The sequence below is a fragment of the Macaca fascicularis genome, chromosome 6, assembly GCF_037993035.2.
Source record: "Macaca fascicularis isolate 582-1 chromosome 6, T2T-MFA8v1.1".
NCBI classification, from domain to species: domain Eukaryota; kingdom Metazoa; phylum Chordata; class Mammalia; order Primates; family Cercopithecidae; genus Macaca; species Macaca fascicularis.
This window is the reverse complement of record NC_088380.1, coordinates 179753887-179774143: the sequence shown is the minus strand read 5'-3', so window position 1 is coordinate 179774143 and position 20257 is coordinate 179753887. Positions and strand designations below refer to the sequence as shown.

The 20257-nt window shown below is 51.0% G+C and overlaps 1 protein-coding gene and 1 long non-coding RNA gene across 16 annotated transcripts in view; one reads left to right on the top strand and one right to left on the bottom strand.

Moving 5' to 3' along the window:
* Window positions 1-20257, bottom strand: part of ERGIC1 (endoplasmic reticulum-golgi intermediate compartment 1) — a 119524-nt gene that overhangs the window by 3326 nt on the left and 95941 nt on the right. For all 15 annotated transcript variants that reach the window (XR_012414342.1, XR_012414346.1, XR_012414343.1 and 12 more), the window contains 2 exons: window positions 17371-17471; window positions 14575-14697 (listed from right to left, as the gene is read on the bottom strand). Coding sequence is in view for 7 of the 15 variants with exons in the window: in XM_045394513.3 (XP_045250448.1) it covers window positions 14575-14697; window positions 17371-17471 (224 nt within the window). In the remaining 8 variants the exon portion in view is untranslated. The remainder of the gene's footprint in view (window positions 1-14574; window positions 14698-17370; window positions 17472-20257) is intronic.
* Window positions 6457-10172, top strand: LOC141407102 (uncharacterized). The gene is made up of 2 exons (XR_012414348.1): window positions 6457-7168; window positions 8916-10172. It is a non-coding gene; the product is annotated as an uncharacterized lncRNA (long non-coding RNA).

The following is a 20257-nucleotide window of genomic DNA, read 5'->3' as shown; positions in this document are numbered from 1 at the left end:
CCCACCTCGGCCTCCCAAAGTGCTGGGATTACAGGCTTGAGCCACCGCGCCCGGCCTGGAGTCTTTGCTCTTAATGTGACACCCTGCTGCTTCTCAGGCGCAAAACACCCACCTAATTGAATCACAAAGCTTTGCAGTGGTCAGGACACCATTTGGGACTAATGGAACTAATGTTATGTTTTACTCAAAATGTTATGGCCTACAAATTGCTTTCTGATGACTTCAGAGAATCAAAGCATGGACAATGGAAGACAACTGAAGTTCATAGAAGGTTTGCAAGGAAACTTACTGATTTGTAGGGACAAGATCTCACTCTGTCACCCAGGCTGCAGTGTAGTATGTGATCGTAGCTCACCGAAGACCCCAACTCCCAGGCTCAAGTGCTTCTCCTGCCTCAGCCTCCGGGGTAGCCAGGATGACAGGTGGTACCACCATGCCTGGCTAGTTTTTTTAATTTTTAATTTGTAGAGGTGAGGTCTCGCTATGTTGCCCAGGCTGGTCTCCAACTCCTGGGCTCAAGTGATCCACCTGTCTCAGCCCCCCAAAGTGCTGGGATTACAGGCATGAACCACTGCTCCAGGCCTTGCAAGAAAACTTTAAACATATTTTCCTCTTCGGCATCTACTTTATGTCATTCATAAGAACCAATACCTCCTATCCTAGCAGCGGCCATAGGTCTCGGAGGAACAGAGTCCTACAGCCCACGAGGGAGATGGCTCTTCACCGAGTACCCATGGGGTACAGAGAGGGAAATAACCTGTCCGAGGTCACACAGTACATGTGGCACTCGCTCTTCCCCCCATGCCACATTTAAGGGGCATTTAAATGACCACAGGACTCAGAAGAAATAATCAGTCGTGTGGCCCCAGAGGCCATTAGCGGCCCCAGGGGCACCACAGGTGGACGGCCAGCCACTGACCCGCAACCTCTGGGGAACTCTGGGAGCCAAGAACACCTTAATAGATGAAGTGGTGCCCAGTGGTGGGAGGCCAGGAGACCCAGCAAAGGCGAGAGGGAAGTGCGAATCAAACCAGTGTTTATTTTTTAAAATGATATTTCCATGAGATGAGCTAAGCGGAGGCCTGTGAGGCCCAGGACGGACAGACCAGGTCTGTACGGATGGGTGGCAGGAAGCAGCTGGTCCTCCAGTAATAACAGCCCAGGAAACTGGAGCGGCCCCCCAGGGAGTGGAGAGGACCGGGGGGCGCTGGAGGGATTATGGTGAAGTGTTTTAAGTGGGCACGGCCCCTCCCTGCCGGCCTTAGAGCATGACGCAGGGGTACTTTTCAGGGAAGATGACGGCAGGGGAGCTGGTTTATTTCGGTAGAGTGGATCAGATGATGGGAGATTTTATACCACAAAACGCTTTTAGAGCTTGGATCAGAAGATAGGAAAATGTGACTTACGAGCAATGAAGCAAAAAATAAAAAATAACCACACACACACACACACACACATCTGTATTCATCTACACACAATTTGGAACCCGAATGCTTATGACTCACAGACACCTGGCACTCAGTCTCAACTCTCCTTTCATGGGGCTGGCCCACACCAGAGGGAGACAATGTGTGTATTGAGGTACACAGGAAAGCACATCGCCTGAGGGGAAACTGAGGCCCTGGGGCATGGAAACTGCTATGCAACTGGCTCAGTCACAGGGTGAGTGACTGCAAGCCTGAAGGCTAAGGGGGAACCCTGAGGCAGACTCCCTCTGAGTATCTACTGATACTGGTCAGTGTGCCCCCATCACCCCGCATCTGTTGAAGGGGCTGGTCACTGTTCACTTGAGGAGGTGAAGGGAGGGGAAATCCTGACACATTCTGCGGGGCTTTCCTCAAAGCTGAGAGAACTCAGCCAGCACAGTGGCTCATGCCTGTAATCTCAGCACTTTGGGAGATGGAAAGATGGCTTGAGTCCAGGAGCTTGAGCCCAGCCTGGGCAAAACAGTGAGATCCCCATCTCTACAAAAAATAAAAACAAATTGGCCAGGTATGGTGGCTGTGGTCCCAGCTACTCTGGAGGCTGAGGCCTGAGGATCATTTGAGCCCAGGTCAAGCCTGCTGTGAGCTATGACTGCACCACTGCACTCCAGCCTAGGTGACAGAGCAAGATCATGTCTTTTTTCTTTTTGAGATTGAGTCTCACTCTTGTCACCCAGATTGGAGGTGATCTTGGCTGACTGCAACCTCTGCTCCAGAGTTCAAGAGATACTCCTGCCTCAGCCTCCCAAGTAGCTGGGATTACAGGTGCCCGTCACCATGCCCAGCTAATTTTTGCATTTTTAGTAGAGATGGGGTTTCACCATGTTGGCCAGGATAGTCTCAAATCCCTGACTTCAACTGATCTGCCCGCCTCGGCCTCCCAAAGTGCTGGGATTACAGGTGTCAGCCACCATGCCTGGTCCCGTGACTTAAAACAAACAAACAAAAAATGCTGAGAGAACTCTAGCGGCCAGGCCCACATTGCCACGGCCCTGCTTTCATTATTTTCTCTCTCATCCCTCAGGCCTCCCCAGCACACTGGCAGTCAGTAGGAGGTGACTGGCATGAGGTGACGTAGTCACAGGAGGGGGTTCTGGCCCTCCCAGGAGTGGCACTTCCTGGATTCCGACATGGAAAGATTCAGAAATGTCCAGCGCCAGGGCGTTCCCACACCTGAACCCGCTCAGGGAAGTGGCTGGTCATGGCTGTCCCTGTCTTAGAAGGTCACCATGCCTGCTGGAACATGGGGAGATGCAGCCACGAGGCTGTGCCAGGTGGTGTTTCTGCCTTGGAATTCAGGCCCTACATGGGCGGCGGCAAGATGACAGGCTTTGCCATTGAGGATTCCTGGGATGATGTGGGAACAATGGGATCTAACAGCAGATATTCTGAAGCTGGAGGAGATGCTGGCGGGATCTCAGGAACTCATGAAGGGGAGGGCAGGGGTGCCACTGGCAGGAGGGAAGACAGTGATTGGCATGTCCCTGGGCTGTGGGGACGGGGCCTGGGAGGAACACTAATGAATTAAAATGAAAACAAAGCAAACTGCAGTCCTGACACTTAGTTCCCACAGCCTGTTGTTGTTCACACAGAGAAACGAGGCCTCTCCAGGGGAGCCCAGGGCAAAGCTGGGGCTGGGAGGTGTGTACCTCCCTGTTGGACATGGTGAGGGTGGCGCGAGGTGAGGGTTGGGGAGTCCACCTGGCTTTCCTGTCGTGGCAGCAGAGAGCACCCAGCCTTTGGAGGCTGCATCGTGGCATCACTTGCTAATTCTAGCCGTGGGAAAGCCTTTATGGGCCTCAGTTTCTTCATCTATAAAACAGGAAAGCCAGCTGGGTGCAGTGGCTCATGCCTGCAATCCCAGCACTTTGGGAGACCAAGGTAGGAGAATCATGTGAACTCAGGAGATTGCGACCAGCCTGGTCACATGGTGAAACCTGTTTCTACCAAAAACACAAAAATTAGCTGGGCATGGTGGCAGGCGCCTGTAATCCCAGCTACTCAGGAAGCTGATGTATGAGAATTGCTTGAACCCGGGAAGTGGAGGTTGCAGTGAGTCGAGATTCAGCCACTGCACTCCGGCCGAGGTGACAGAGGAAGACTGTTGCCAAAATAAATAAATACATAAATAAAAACAAAAATAAAACAGGAAAACCCCTGCTGCTCTGCTGAAAACACACCTGGGGCACCTCGCACTTAGATGTTCAGTAAACGAAACCTGATCTGATCTTTCAGTTCACTGGAAGGCTCTAACCTTGTGGTTAAGATATGGAATTTTCTAAACCCGAGACCCACTCAACCAGAAAAATCAGTAAAATACTACTTATTCCCCAGAGCACGCCTTTGGGTCTCAACTTCCGTTCTCTCTCTGGCACTTTTAGCAGAGGGCAGGATGAGTCATACAAGAACAGGACAGCAAGAGTGTCCCAGGCACCACGGGCAGATTCTTTGTGGCTACCGGGGGCCCACACACTCTAAGGGCCCTCTGAAGTTGCCCAGCAACCCATTCAACAGATCGGGTAGCTGAGGCCTAGACAGGGTGTCCTCAGGTGAGTGCCAAGATGTATTTGTGATGAAGAACATCCCTGTGGGGCAAAGCACCTTAGGCCAGAAGTGGGTTCCATCCTCTGGCCAGTGAGGGAGCTCCCTAAATCTCACCACCTCAAGTCTATCGGGAAAAATCTCATTTTCCTGAATGCCCAAGGGAGAGAAGACAGCAGACACAACGGACCACATGGGAGGTGCACAAGACGCGTTTGTTGAATAAGTAAAGGAGTGAGTGAAAGAATGAGGAGCAGATGGGTGGGTTCCAGAGTGAGGGAATGAATGACCTGCTGAGGAAAGGGACAGAGTTCCACACCCAAGGCAGGGGCAAAGGTGACTTGCTCAGGGGAGTCAGTCGGGGGCGTGGGGAAGGCAGTGCTGATGAAAAGGTGGGCCTGGAGGGGGAGACCCCGGACGGGGCAGGCAGGAGGTGCCCCTCTCCACTAAGTCGCTGCGCCTGGAGACCCTGCACCTGGAAAGCGATGCCATGGAGGGCCTGGGCTTTGGAGGCTGGCAGAACTGGCTTGGACCCCTCCCATCCATGTGCTCTTGTGCCACCCTAGCTCCCGGTGCCTGTTTTGTGGCTTTTTAAAATGGGAAGACTGGCCGGCCATGGTGGTTCGTGCCTGTAACCCCAGCACTTCGGGAGGCCGAGGCGGGTGGATCACCTGAGGTTGGGAGTTCGAGACCAGCCTGGCCAACATGGTGAAACCCTGTCTCTACTAAAAGTACAAAACTTAGCCGAGCATGGTGGCAGGTGCCTGTAATCCTAGCTACTCAGGAGGCTTAAACTCGGGAGGTTGAGGTTGCAGTGAGCCGAGATCACGCCACTGCACTCCAGCCTGGGCAATAAGAGTGAAACTCTGTCTCAAAAAAAAAAAAAAAAAGGGAAGGCTTAAACCCTAGGACTGTGGTGGCATTGACTGAGAGTGGCTTGGTCCCTTGCTGCTGCCATGCTCTTGTATCTCCCAACCCGGCCTCAAGGCTTGGGGACAACCTGGGGCAGGGTCTTCCCTGTAGGGGATGAGGAAGCAGGGCCGCTGAGCCAGGAAGGGCCACCTCGGCCAGTGCACGCACCACTGCTCTGGGCAGCAGCCACAGCTCCAGAAACAGAAACAAGGCCAGTTCAATACCTGGGCCCCAGTGAGTCTGAGGGCAGTGCAGGAAGTGGCATTCATCAGACGTCATCCGATAATGCCCCTCTGTGCCCACCAGCAACTTCCTCCCAGGGGCCCTCAGCTTCTTGGCCTCCCACTGTGACTAGAATGAAGTCAGCTTGTCTACCTTTAAAAGAGGTGCGTGTGTGTTTCCCTTACATTTTCATTATGGTTCTTAATTCCTTATGGGAAGGATGTGTTAGCCACACTGGAGGGGGAGCTAAATGCCTGTTTTTCCACCAGCACAAACGCCTTCCCAGTGCATTAGTACTCCCCTCCCCATTACTCTCCCATAGTGTGCAGTGGAGAAGCACCACACACACCGCCGTGGGAGGTGAGATTGTGGGCTTTGGATTAGACATTCCTGGGGTCCAATCCCAGCTCTGTGGCCCTGGCCGGGAAAGCCAGTTTACCTCTCTGAGCCTCAGTTTCCCCCATCTGTAGAATGGGGCCCACTGCAGGGACTGAGATGACACTGTCCAGCTGCCTGCTGCACCCTAAGCGCCCAGGAACTGTTCAGTCACTTTCCTTGTTCAGTCAGCACTGCTTTAAAAGCGTGTGGAGGAAGCGCGGCATGAGGAAATAAATAATGAATTGGAGTCTCATCAGGCTCCAGCAGCGGCAGACAGGCTGGAGCCAGGGATGAGAACGCCAAAGTCGCGGAGGAGGCAGAGGCTGGGGGTGTAGTCGTGGAAGGGAAGTGGTTGACTGGGCCCTGGAAAGGCTGGGAATGGGGGAGGAGAGGGTGTGGTATCAGGCCTTCCAAAGCTCCGGGGGCCTCGGGAGAGTAAAGGCCTCCCCCTGACATGTTCACAATTCCTATGGGCTGCAAAATACCCACCCACCCCACCTCGAAAGAACCTCACTTTGGTTGAGCACCTATTATGTGCTGGGTCTGAGATGGCACCTTCTCCTCTTTTCTCATTCAATCCTTGCCACTGCTAGGTGACCCTCATTTCACAGACAAGGACACAGAAGGTCAGAGAGGGAATGACTTGTCCACGGTCACAGGGCTACCGAGTAAGCAAGGATCACTATTGGGAGGCTGCCAAGGGCCTGCTTTTTCTCTTAGCCCACCTTGCCCCATTCCCAGCCAGAAGACTCTTCCTAGCCCCTCTCTTCATGTACAGATAGCTTCCATGCAGGGAATCTGTCTTCTCAATTCTGTCAAGGTTTACGTACCAAATTTCCTGACGTAAGGGATCCCCGTCAGCAAGGGCTGTGAAGTAAGAAGCTGTGCATCTATAAAAACCAGCCTGGTGTGCAAAATGGAGCCCACTCGGTCTCATGTTCCTCTTCCGCCTCCGAACCTGCTCTGGGAGCGCGCGCGCCAGGAGGCCCTGTCTGTGTGCAGACCCAGTTTGGAGCAATCTGTTTCTGGAACACAACCTTCTTGAAGATCTAGTTCAGCTCGGAATACCACGGAAGGATCTGAACTGAAGCGTTTCGCACATTTCCAGACCTGAATCACCAAGCTCCTAATATGGGTTCTGTTCTGTCCCTTGGAGAACAGAAATCGTCTTGGTGGGGGGTGTACCAAGGCGTCCAACTCTCCTTCTATTTGCTCACTGTTTGACACCTATTTATTCCCACATTGACGCACTGGATCTAGAGATCAGCGATGACTAAACCTGGCTTTGTTGGAGCTCATGGTCCAAGGAAGGGCGACACCGAGGGAACTCTGAGCAGGGTAGTGGGGGCAGAGAGCAGAGAACCGAGGCTGCATATGGGAGCTCTGAAGGCTGTCCTGCCACTCCAGGGCCAAGACGGTCATTTTTCCAACTCACATCATCTTAGTGGGTAGAACCTTCTCAGTTTGAAGTTTGTCTCTTGTCAATTCTTCTTTTTTTTTTTTTTTGAGATGGAGTCTTGCTCTGTCACCCATGCTGGAGTGCAATGGCACGATCTCAGCTCACTGCAACCTCCGTCTCCCTGGTTCAAGCGATTCTCCTGCCTTAGCCTCCCAGGTAGCTGGGATTACAGGTGCGTACCACCATGCTTGGCTAATTTTTGTATTTTTAGTAGAGACAGGGTTTCACCATGTTAGTTAGGTTGGTCTTGAACTCCCGACCTCATGATCCACCCTCCTCGGCCTTCCAAAGTGCTGGAATTATAGGCGTAAGCCACCGAGCCCAGCCTTGTCAATTCTTCTTAACGCCCACTGCCCTCTTTCCTGCCCCAGCCCTTGCTGCCTTAGTTTCTGGCAAATGTTTGCAGAAGCCTAAACAGATGAACAAAAGGTATCAGATATGGGGAGGAAAACGTGCAAACTATCAGCCAATCTGCCTCAGATGGATGATGGCTTTTTTAATGGTTTGTATGTGTGAAGCTGTGATTTCACCTTGCATATTCACAATAAAATAAAACTTTGTTTCCTGCTCTAATATTTCTTCCTGATTCCCAGGATGAAAGTCACTGTATCAAATGATCCTGGGGTCTGTCCTACCAGGAGTTCTATGACTTCTGGGGGCTTTGTTGCTGCAACACCCCTGACAGCCCTTGTTTTGGAAGACAGAGGCTCCTGAGACAGCGCTGGGGGTAGGGGATGTTGCAGAGGCAGGCACTGGGGTCACGTTCGAGCCTTGCCATTTGCTGGCTGTGTGTTCTTGGATGAGTTTTTTCACCTCTCTGAGCCTCAGTTTAATCCATTTATAAAAGAGGAACAAAATCATCTACCTTGAGGGGTTGCTGGGAGGGTTAAAGGAGGTAACTATGTAATTACCTGGCACATAGTAGGTGCTTAATAGGGGTAGCTATATGATCACTTTTTCCCCTCATCCTGTCTGGCTAGGGAAAATATGATCTTTTTTTTTTTTCTTTTTTGAGACAAGGCTGGAGTGCAGTGGCATGATCTTGGCTCACTGCAGCCTCCACCTCCCAGGTATAAGTGATTCTCCTGCCTCAGCCTCCACAGTAGCTGGGACTACAGGCATGCACTACCACACCTGGCTAATTGTTTGTATTTTTAGTAGAGACAAGGTTTCGCCATGTTGGCCCGGCTAGTCTTGAACTCCTAGCCTCAGGCGATCTGCCCACCTTGGCCTCCCAAAGTGCTGGAATTACAGGTGTGAGCCACTGCGCCCGGCTGAAAATATGATCACTTCTTTAGGCAGCTGCCCCTTACACATTTCTGAGCACCTGTGTCCAGGCCAGGCCCTTCACTGGATGCTAGGGACACAGGTAAGTCAGACCTGGAGGTCATCATCAGGCCTGGCAACCAGGCAGGGCAATCTGAAGTCTGGGGGATTAGTCCCCTGGTTAGAAAGCATGAAGGAGGGCAGCAGAGAGGAACGTCTGTGGGTGGGGCTCCCTGTAGCAACTCTCCCTCATACCCAAGTTAAGCCCTGGCCAAGGGTCCTGAGCACCACTCAAGTTAAGTGAGCTGCACAAATCTTCAAGAATGATAAGTTTTGAGTAGCACGCAACGGGAGGGTGTCATCGCCATCTGGTACTTCTTGGTGGGCAAAAACCATCCCAGCCATACTGGCCCAACTGGCACTTTGTTTAATGGACTTCTGGCTGTTCCTCCAAAATAAAATCAACCACTCAAGGAAAGAGATCTGACACCTCTGAAGGCATCCAGTCTGTCACCACAACCCACTTGAATGCAATCTCAATCTCAAAAAGGGAGCTTCAGCAAGTGGCAGGGGACAAATGTGTTGTGTGGGAGGGGAGCACTTTGGAGGGGATTAGTTGCATGTCGTCAAATATGATCTGTTTACTCCCTTAGCACTGGAATGTTCTGACAGAGCACAGAACATCGCTGTGAGCAAGGTGCCCCACGTGCCGAGAGAGGAGCTCCAGGAAGCCTGGCCAAAGACTTCCAGGAAGAAAAACTGTTTAGGCTGGGGATAAACAAGCCCTTTCGGGACAATGAGACCCTGCGGGGGCAACCTGGGAGCAGCCAGGTACTTAACACTTGGCCATGCATCTGGGAGGCTCCACCTGCCTCTACCCTCCCTCCCTCCAGCCCACCCACAGCTGCCTCCCAGCCCCGCAGCCGCCACATGACGACATCCTGACCTAAGCCCCTCTTCGTCTCCAGCCCCTCTAAGGAGCTATTTGCAGAGGCCCCCATTTGCCGTTTAGGGGCTTTGCACGCAAGTGTTTGATTTTAAAAAGAGAGAAAGAGAAGCCGCAGCAGGTGCCTCCACTTCCATCCCGGCCCCACCCCACCCTCCGAGGGCTCCCAGGGATCTTTGTGCCGTGTGTGTATGTGTGTGTCTGAGTGCTGGCGTCATCTCCACATCTGCTGCCCTGTGACAAGGGCCTTTGAAGCTCCACAATGACGCCATCTGCCAGGCACAGCCGGCCGGCTGGCTCCTTCAGAGCTGACCCCCATGGTTACCATGGCAACCAAGGTGGTGGCACGGGGCCTTCAGAAGAACCACCAGTCTAATGATGTCAGGAGGTTCCCTGCAGCAGTGTGGTCCACGAGCCTGGGGCTTTGTCAGCCCATGCTTGAGCAGAGGTGGGTGGGGCAGAGATGGAGGACAGGCTGGTGGCCAAGGACAGGAAGAGAAGAAGGAATCATGGAGGCATTGGGTCTCTGACAAAGGAAGCGTCTTCCCTGTGGCTTCTGGGAGCCTCCTGCTCTCAGAAGGTCAGCGGCTCACTGGGGAGTCTGTCACCTGCCAAAGGGGGTGGCACGGCCTGCATAGGACACGTTACACTGGGCACCTCTGCGCATAGTATTCCCTTTCCCAGGGCCCTTTCTCCTCAGCTCAAGGCCCATCACAGGATTCCCTTCTTGGAGCTTCCCAAACAAAGGGGATGGCGCCCTCTCGTTTGCCTGCAGTGTCAGGCACACATCTCCACTACAGCCCCGTCAATGCTCCCTGCGCTCACTCATCTGCTCCACCAGCGGGGTCTCCTTGAAGGCAGGGACTGTGTATGATTCAGCTAACCCTGGTGCCTGCTACAGAGGTCGGCACATGGTGAATTCTAGCAAATGTTAAATGAATAAATGAAGTCCCTTCATTTCTCAGCCACTTGCCAAGTGATTTCTTTTCTTTTCTTTTCTTTTTTTTTTTTTGAGATGGAGTCTCATTCTGTCCAGACTGGAGTACAGTGGCGTGATCTTGGCTCACTGCAATCTCTGTCTGCCAGGTTCAAGCAATTCTCCTGCCTCAGCCTCCCGAGTAGCTGGGACGACAAGCATGCAACACCATGCCCGGCTAATTTTGTATATTTTCAGTGGACATGGGGTTTCACAATGCTGGTCAGGCTGGTCTCGAACTCCTGACCTGGTGATCCACCTACTTCGGCCTCCCAAAGTGCTGGGATTACAGGTGTGAGCCACCGCACCCGGCCAATTTATTATTATTTTGTGAGACAGAGTCTCGCTCTGGCACCAGGCTGGAATACAGTGGCATGATCTTGGCTCACTGCAACATCCGTTTTCTGGGTTCAAGTGATTCTCCTTCCTCAGCCTCCCGAGTAGCTGGGACTACAAATGCCTACCCCCATGCCTGGCTAATTTTTGTATTTTCAGTAGAGATGAGGTTTTGCGATGTTGACCAGGCTGGTCTTGAACTCCTGACCTCAAGTGATCCCTCTGCCTCAGCCTCCCAAAGTGCTGAGATTACAGGCATAAGCCGCTATGCCCGGCCATTACCAGGTGATTTTTAATGCCCAGAGTCTCAGCTGCTTTCCATACAACAGCAAACAGAAACAGGGACAGAGAAGAGCCTTCTGAACCCTACTGGGAGGCATGGATGGAGGGGGTTTCTCTGCTACAGTCAATGCTACAGGTGCTAGGGCCTCTGAGGAGTGGTCTAGACCTGCATGGAGGCACCAGGGAACCTACTTGTATCTGTGTGTGTGGCTTATCGTGGGAATGAAGTAGGAGAGCTGGAGTAAGACTCAGCACCAAGACCCACTTGGGGTGTGCTACCTGTAGGGTCTTGGGTGAAATCATTTGCTCACAAATCCCCTGATTTTTTGGGTCCTGGCGTCTGTGCATCTCCCCTCAGAGTAGCTACATCCATGTCCCTCCACACCAGTAGTACATGTGGGTTCCCATGGCTTTACATCTTCCCAATCTTTGTAGTAGCAGGTTTTCAATTTTTTTTTTTTTTTTTGAGACAGAGTCTTGCTCTGTCACCCAGGCTGGAGTGCAGTGGCGCAATCTCGGCTCACTACAAGCTCCTCCTCTTGGGTTCATGCCATTCTCCTGCCTCATCCTCCCCAGTAGCTGGAACTACAGGTGCCCGCCACCACGCCCGGCTAATTTTTTGTATTTTTAGTAGAGACGGGGTTTCACCGTGTTAGCCAAGTTGATCTCGATCTCCTGACCTCGTGATCCACCCGCCTCGGTCTCCCAAAGTGCTGGGATTACAGGCATGAGCCACCACGCCTGGCCTTCTTTTTTTTTTTTTTTTTGAGACAGTCTCACTCTGTTGCCCAGGCTGGAGTGCAGTGGAGTGATCCTGGCTCACCACAACCTCTGCCTCCCAGGTTCAGGTGAATCTCCCATCTCAGCCTCCCAAATAGCTGGGATTACAGGTGCACATCACCATGCCCTGCTAATTTTTGTATTTTTAGTAGCGCTTTGCCATGTTGGCTAGACTGGTCTTGAATTCCTGGCCTCAGGTGATCTGCCTGCCTCAGCCTCTCAAAGTGCTGGAATTACAGGTGTGAGCCGGCCAAGTTTTCAATTTCTGTCAGTCCAATAGGATTCAATTGGGTCTTTTAATTTTTTCATTTTTCTGAGACCAGGTCTCACTTTGTTGCCCAGGCTGGAGTGCAGTGCCACCATCATGGCTCAATGCAGTGTCAACCTCCCACGCTCAAGCAATCCTCCCACCCCAGCCTCCCAAGTAGCTGAAACTACAGGCATGCACCACTATGTCTAGCTAATTTTTTAACTTTTCTTTTGTAGGGATGAGGTCTTGCTGTGGTGACCAGGCTGGTTTCAAAATGCTGGCCTCAAGTGATCCTCCTGCTTCCACCCCTCTAGAGTGCTGGGATTACATCTTTGAGCTACTATGTCTGGCCTGAATTGAGTCTTGTTTTAAATCTCATCCCTCCAATTTCTAGTGAACTTGAGCATCTTTTCACTGCCAGTATCATCTCCTCTGTGAAGAGCTGGTCCTTGGCCTTGTCTACTTTTTTTTGGTTGTTAACTTTTTCTTGTTTTTTTTTTTTTTTTTTTTTTGAGACGGAGTGTCTCGCTCTGTCGCCTAGGCTGGAGTGCAGTGGCCGGATCTCAGCTCACTGCAAGCTCCGCCTCCCGGGTTTACGCCATTCTCCTGCCTCAGCCTCCCAAGTAGCTGGGACTACAGGCGCCCACCACCTTGCCCGGCTAGTTTTTTGTATTTTTAGTAGAGACGGGGTTTCACCATGTTAGCCAGGATGGTCTCGATCTCCTGACCTCGTGATCCGCCCACCTCGGCCTCCCAAAGTGCTGGGATTACAGGCTTGAGCCACCACGCCCGGCCTGGTGGTTAACTTTTTCTTACTGATCTCTAGGAGTTCTTTACATATGAATTCTGAAGGCTGCCTCTTTCCCATATGTGTGGCCAGTATCTTCCCAGGCTGCATGTGGCGTTTTTGCTTTATGTTATGTGCCATTTGTTGAACAGAAGTTTCTAACTTTTATGTGGTCAAAGAGAAGAGCAAAAAACTGTCTGAGGCTCATGTAAGCACCAGACTTATGACACCTTTTGTATGTCTCTGTCTGTTTTGTGGGGGTTTTTGTTTTGTTTTTTAGAGAAAGGGTCTCGCTCTGTTGCCCAGGCTGGAGTGCAGTGGTATGATCATGACTCACTGTAGCCTTAAAATCCTGTGCTCAAGCGATCCTCCTACCTCAGCCTCCTAAGTAGCTGGGACTACAGGTGCATACACCACCACATCCAGCTAATTTAAGAAGATTCTTAGAGATAAGCTTTCACAATGTTGCCCAGGCTGGTTTCAAACCCCTGGCCTCAAGCGATCCTCCCACCTCAGCCTCCCAAAGTGCTGGGACTACAAGTGTGAGCCACTGTGCCCCGTCCTACTTGGCTTTTCATATCTACAAAGAGCTTCTCCTTTCACCATCTCCTGAGTCCCACAAGGCCCTGGGAGGTGGCAGGAACAGAGATGATCGTTCTTACGACGCAGATGAGAAGGCAGAGGCCCTGTTGCAGCATCCCACTGTTCTGCCTCCTGGCACCCACTCTCTCCTCTTCCAGTAGCTGGCCCCTGCCTTTTCTCTTGAGGAAACTCATTCCTCACAATCTCTGTCCCTGTGGTTTGGATGGGGTTGACACCAGAGCAGGTACAGGGCCTAAGCCTGGCCAACCAGAGCATTTGATTTCCCAGGCCACAAGGATGGCATGAGGCCTGAGCAGGGCCAGTGAGAGCACTGTCCTATCTAGGACTTGGTTAGAATGACTGAGAAAGAGGCCATTTCTACTGACTTGAAGATGAAGTCAGTATAGAGGAAAGCAGATCCGAAGACACAGACCTATTCCTGGCAATGTTTGAGGCTGGATCCAGCCATGCCTGAGACCTTCTACTCCTTAGGCCAGCTCAAGGTCTGGTTCTGGATCTTCGGTGACAGAGTCCTGACTAATACTGACCTAGTTATTGTGGGAAATCAAAGAGCCAAGACCTTTGATCTTGAACCATCATTACAAGTATAAAGAAGTACAGAAAAATAAGGGCCTCCCAATGCTATATTTATCTTTAGGTCTCAGTTTCCAAATCTGTGAAGCAGGGATAGCCACCCTGTCTCTTCCATCTCAGCTAACTCTGGCTTCTTCAGTGCCTCCTGGGCCTCTTGGGTGAAGGAGGGCACCCTGGCCCTCCTGTTCTGACCCCAAGGACCTTCTGAATGGGAGGCCAGGAAACAGTAGACGTGATAGAAATAATCAGCATAAAGGAAAACTAACATCAGCTTGAAGCTGCCCTAGAGAAAACTGGACGTGGTAAAGATCATGGCAAAAAAGAAAGAACAGGGAGGAAGGAAAAGAGAAAAATCTGACCCTATCAGCAGCTACAACTGGAAATTAGACCTGAAAAAAAATGAGTTAAATCTTTGGTGTAAAATTTACACATTAAAGGATAAACTCTCCTAAGAATAATTTCCATAACAATAAAAAACTGGAGAAAATCCTAAACATCTCCTGGAACCATATGGAGATTTGCTTCAGGAATTAAATGGATTTCGGGGCATTCTCCTCTGGAAAATCCTTTCTAGACAAAACGTCATTGATACTGATGTGTTTCTGAGAACATTTCTCAGCATCCTTCGGGTCGAAGCCTCCTGTGCGTAGCCAGAGCCGCTAGCCCTGTAGGCTGCATCCTGTTTCAGCAACAACAGGTGAGGGGCACTAAGGAAAGGGGCCCAGAGCAGGCGCAGGGTGGCTGGCTCAGGGCCCAGCCCACTGCCCCAGGCCACTCACCGTGGTGATGAATCTGTACAGCGGCTGCCGTCTCTCTGTGTACTTGACCGTGATGGGGCTGAGGTCGTAGCGGAACCAGATGGCAGGGATGATGCGGCCTGTGTGGCTGTAGGCGACGTATTCCTGGGGTAGAGGATATGAGAATCAGAAGTACAAACTGTGTCCCAGGGTGGGTGGGTCCCCCAGTAACCCTCCAGAAAGGACTTTCCTCCCTCTCTGCTCCACAAAGCCAGACTCCCCCACTCCCTCTCTCACATCCCTTCCCCTGGAGGCCCTAAACTCCGCTGAGCACACCTGGGCATTTTTGACCCCCTTGGTTGTTTAGAAATTGACCATGTGAGCTGCAAGCAGCACCAGAATCAGAAAATACATTAGGAAGCAGAGCTGTAAAAGGAAAAGTGTAATTGTTGGCTGAGTAAAGGCCTATGGCCTCCTTCAACCCCTAGGCCATGCGAAATCCATTCATTTATTCAACAATGGTTTGCTGAACGCCTCCACTGTGGTGGCCCATGGCTGGCTGCTGGGGACCCGGAGGTGAGCAAGTCCCGCCTTTTCCCCAGAGGGAGTCACAGTCTGCAGAAGGAGGAAGACATAAGAATATCCCTAACACTGCGACATCACGCATGTTGGATGGAGGGACATGGAGAGTTGAGGGGGCCATGAACAAATGAACAAATGACCCATTCTCCTGGGAGGCATCTGGGAGACTGGGGAGGGGACATTCTGAGCCACACATGATGGATAAACAGGAGACCCAGTGTGTGTGTGTGTGTGTGTGTGTGTGTGTGTGTGTGACGGGTGTAAACGCCGTGTGGGGAGTGGGCTAGCTTCTTCAGAGGAACGGACCGAACTGCAAAGCCAGAAGGCCCCGCCCTGCCACCAACTTTCCCAAGAATGCACACAGCAGGGACTAAGGATACTAAGGGGCTGAGCTAACAGTGCGTCCTTGGGCCAGCCCCTCCCTCCCTCAGGGACTTGGTTTCCCCATCTAAACACTGATGGGCCTGGGATGATGACCTCTGGGATCTCTCCAGTTTGGGCACTTCAAGGTGCTAAAATCTGCAACAACTGGAGACCGTATTGAACCACTGGGGTACCCCCAACCCCAAATGCTGAGCCTGAGGAGCCCAGGCCGCTCCAGAGGTAACACTGAGCCCTGACCTCCCACTGGGTCACTGCTGCCTGCTCCCAGGGCAGAGTGCGGCTGCAGCCGCAGAGAAGCTGAGCAAGCTGCTCTGGCTGCTCGGCCTCGCCAAAGCACTGGGAAAAGGAGCTTTGAGTAAGGGAAGATCAGCTTTCTCTAGGAGAGCTTCTGGGGTAGGCTGACTGTCTGGGTCACAGCCTAGAGGTGAGGGATAGAGAAAAAGAGTGAAAAATAGCAACAGTCAGTATCATTTACCTAAAGGTTTTTTTTTTTTTTTTTTTGGTGGGCTAGGCATTTTTGAAAACATTGTCTCACATGACAGCAATCTTATAAAGTATCATCTCTATTTTATGAATGAGTAAACTGAGGCACACAGTGGCTATGTGACATGTCCCGGGTCAATAGCTAGTGAATGTCTGAGCTGGAATTTGAACTGCAGTGTGGTCCTGAGCTTGCATCTGTGCTTTTCCATCTGTTAGTTGCTATGAGCATGTGAGGGTTACAATGAGATGCCCCTTGTGAAACAGTGAATGAAAGAAACAGAGCTCCCGGGAACATCAATTTAGGGCGAGTCAGAACAGAGGGACTAAGTCACTGGACAGAGAGCAGCTTGCAGGTGGGCAGACTCACAGCCCCTTCCTTAGACTGAGGCATGAGGTGATCAAGAAGCCAGGCTCTGGAGCTCAAGGAAAACCTGTTCTAATCCCCACTCAGCCACTTTATAGCTCTACAACCACCTCTCAGTGCCTCAATGGCCAAATCAACAAAATGGGCTCAATAACAGTCTCAACATCAGAGCTGTCATGATGATTGAGAAGATGGAAGAAGAGAGCTTAGCATGTCTAGCCCCCGGGAAGTACTCAATGACTGACAGCTATGCCTCCTACTATTGTTATAATTAACTGAACTAAACAGGTATCACTTATAAGTGGTTTGGGCAGCCTTGGAATGCAAGAAAAAGGACAGTCCTGGTGGTAAGTGGGAAAAACCCATCCACCAGGGTTTAGCAGGGGCATCTCAACCAACAGGCTTCAAGTATTCATGTCCCATTGGTGTGGTGCCCCTGGGGAGCCCAAGCCTGTCTTGGCTTGAGACTACTAATTTCTGGGCCATCCCACTCTGCAGACTCTGACCATACTCTGCTGCCCACTAAGGCCTGGTGTCTTCTCCATGACTTTGAGTGTTGGGGTCCTGGGGACACCCTTGTCAATCAACAGCAAATCAATCAACAGCCATCTTGGTGTGACTCAGCAGCCTCATGAGTTTGGGTAAAGTGCCTTTGCCCTGAGAGCAGCAGTGTCTGTGTGTGTTGAGCACCCTGGGGTCTGTGTCTAAAGGACTCGGACCAGATGCAGGGCTGTTTGAGAAACAGCCCTGCAACCCCAGGACCTTTGTAGGACGGAGCCTACCTGCTCTTTCTCAAACCCTATCTCCTGGTTAGATCTGTTCTCCTTGACTCTGAGACTGCCACATGGCAGGGACTAGGCCTTTCACCTTTACCCAGAGACAGAGCCTGGCCCAACCTAACCCCCAGGAAAGGCCTCCAGAAAGGAACCGGAAGAAAGTGCGTCGGTGCAGCCGCCTGTCGTCTCTGCTCTCGGTCAGCAGAGGGCGCCGCCGCACAGAGCTCGGCCCAGCCATCGCCCGCGCACCTTGTTGGCCACCGTGTACTGGTAGGAGTACCGCTGCTTGCCACTCTTGTCCTCATAAACCGTGGGTACAATCTTCAGGATGTAGTCGTGGGAGGCCAGGGCTGCGGGAAGGACACAGCAGAATGAAGCAGGGGGACAGGCACTGCCCGCTGACAGCTCTATGTCATTTCAGTCCTAATCCTAAACCCCCTGGGCACAACAGGGGGCTCATTCCCCACAGTTTTACCACCAACCAACTGCTCTTCATCTCCCCTTGGATACCGGGAATTGGGAGACTCTATCCATCAGGATCTTTCTCCTGCACTGTATACATTATTAAATTTCTGGAAACAACCCAAACGTCCATTGACAGAGCAACCATGAAAGAGTGAATGTTGGCCGGGCGCGGTCGCTTACACCTGTAATCCCAATACTTTGGGAGGCCGAGGCGGGTGGATCTTCTGCAGTCAGGAGTTTGAGACCAGCCTGGCCAAGATGGTGAAATCCCGTCTCTACTAAAAATTCAAAAATCCCAGCTACTCAGGAGGCTGAGGCAGGAGAATCGCCTGAACCTGGGAGGCGGAGGTTGCAGTGAGCTAAGATCACACCACTGCACTCCAGCCTGGGCGACAGAGCAAGACTCTGTCTCAAAAAAAAAAAAAAAAAAAAAAAAAAAAAGTGGGTGCTAGGAGCAGCTATTCTCCAACAGGGAAAAGAACCAAGTCGTGGATTGGGGTATGGGGAGACACTCTCTATCCATGTAAATATATAGGAGAATTATCTGGAAAGATGCCCAAGGAACCACGGGCAGCTTTAGCTTCTGGGGAGGAAGGCAGGATTTGAGAAAGATCCCATTTCATTGTACAGCCTCTGATATTGTTTGAATAGTTTTACTTTTAAAACAAACTATGTTTCAGTATTAAAAAGAAAAGAGCCTATCAACCAGAAAAACTGCACCGATGAAGCATTGAGTAACTGAAAATGGGGAAAGAAATCAACGGCAGATCAGTTCTTCCTGGATGGGGGAGCTGCTGAAGGCAGGGATGGAGCCTTACTCATCTCTGTGTCCCCAGAGCCCCATGCAGGGCCTGGTACCAAGTGGACCGTGGCAAATGCTTACTGAATGAATGAACGGATGGAAAGATGACTGGACAGGGGCATGAATGAAAGCACAGATGAATCAGCTGCTGATAAGCATGAGGTAACTGGAGTCCAATGCTGGGCTAATAGAATGCTGGCCCAGAGCGGCCAGATATCACCCAGGAAAGGTATGAACTGTCCTGGGCCTTCTGGGATGCTTACAGGAAGCTCATGGGCCTTCCAGAATCTCGGGTCATGGACTACAGAGCTAAAAGAACACAGCAATTTAGGCCTGTGGGTTCTAAGCCTGGTCGCATAGCCGAGTCAGTCCTCTTCTGTTAGAAGGCTGGGGATGCAGACAGCATTCACTGCCCTAACACTCCCTCCCTGCCCCGACACTCCCTTCCTGTCCCTTCCTGCCAAAGCCACATCTCAGTAAGCAAAGGAAGTGCTTCCTGAATTGTTCTGAGTGGGTTCCTCTGAAAACCTGAGACAAGTCCTGCAGCCGCCGAGCCAAGTCCATGAAGACTCCAGCATCCCTCTGTCCAACCCCGTAATGGTTCTCAGATGTCAGAAGCAGTCGAATCATTTGGATTAAAGGACACCTGGGCCTCTTTCCAGGAGCAGCCCATTAAATGGGTCAAGGGTGGAGCTCAGTATTTACATTTTTAAAACAAGAGCCCAAGACCACGCTTGACAGTGGTGTCCAAATGCCTATTGCCCTACGTTAAAAACTTGAAGCAATGAAAAAGTGAATGCCTTATCAAAATCACCCCTGTAATATTTCTTGCTAAAATTTGTACAAGGCTGGACATGGTGGCTCATGCCTGTAATGCCAGCACTTAGGGAGGCTGAGGTGGGAGGATCACTTGAGGTGAGGAGTTCAAGACCAGCCTGGCCAACATAGTGAAACCCCATCTCTACTACAAATACAAAAATTAGCCAGGCGTGGTGGCACACACCTGTAGTCCTGGCTACTAGGGAGGCTGAGGCAGGAGAATCGCTGGTTGCAGTGAGCCGCCTCTGCTCTCCAGCCTGGGCGACAGAGCGAGACTCCATCTCAAAAAAAAAAAAAAAATTGTACAAAACACAGGTGATCACCAAGGGCAAAAAAAAAAAACAAAAAACAAAAAACACCCATAAATTCACCATCAGAAAACTATGGTTCACATTCTTACATATAAACTGCCAGACACATTTATATATACACTTATATTTTCCTAAAATAGCACCATACTGTATCTTTTTGTAAGAACTGAACATCGTGAACTTTTCAGGTCTAAGACACAGAACATAAGCTCCATAGAGGTTTGTTTTATTTATCTCTCTATCCCCAGAACCTAGCCCAATGCCCAGTATATAGTAGGTGCTCAATAAATGTTTGCTGCCCGACTGCCAGCAAGGTCCTGACACTCCTCGCTCATCTTGGGCAGTTACCACGCTCAATCAACCCCCATGCCTGAATACTGACGTGGTTCCTCATTTTCATTCTTACAAACAATGACCTAATGAACATTATTTTCCTAGATCTTTGTATACTCTCTTAATTATTTCCTTAGCTTACTCTCCTATGAGTACAATTGATGACTCAAAGGCAATAACCATTTTTAAGGCCTTTGATACAATTTGCCAAGTGCCCACTGGAGACACTGCAGTTAATTAGACCCATGTGGACTCCTTGTGAGTTGACCATTCCTAGAGACTGCTGGCTCCAACCTGGTCTAGGTCGGCCCACACTCCCTTCAGGCTCACTCCCTCCTCCCTTACCCGCAAAATCTTCTTATGGAAAAATTCAAATCTAAAACATAGGGAATCGTATAATGGACTC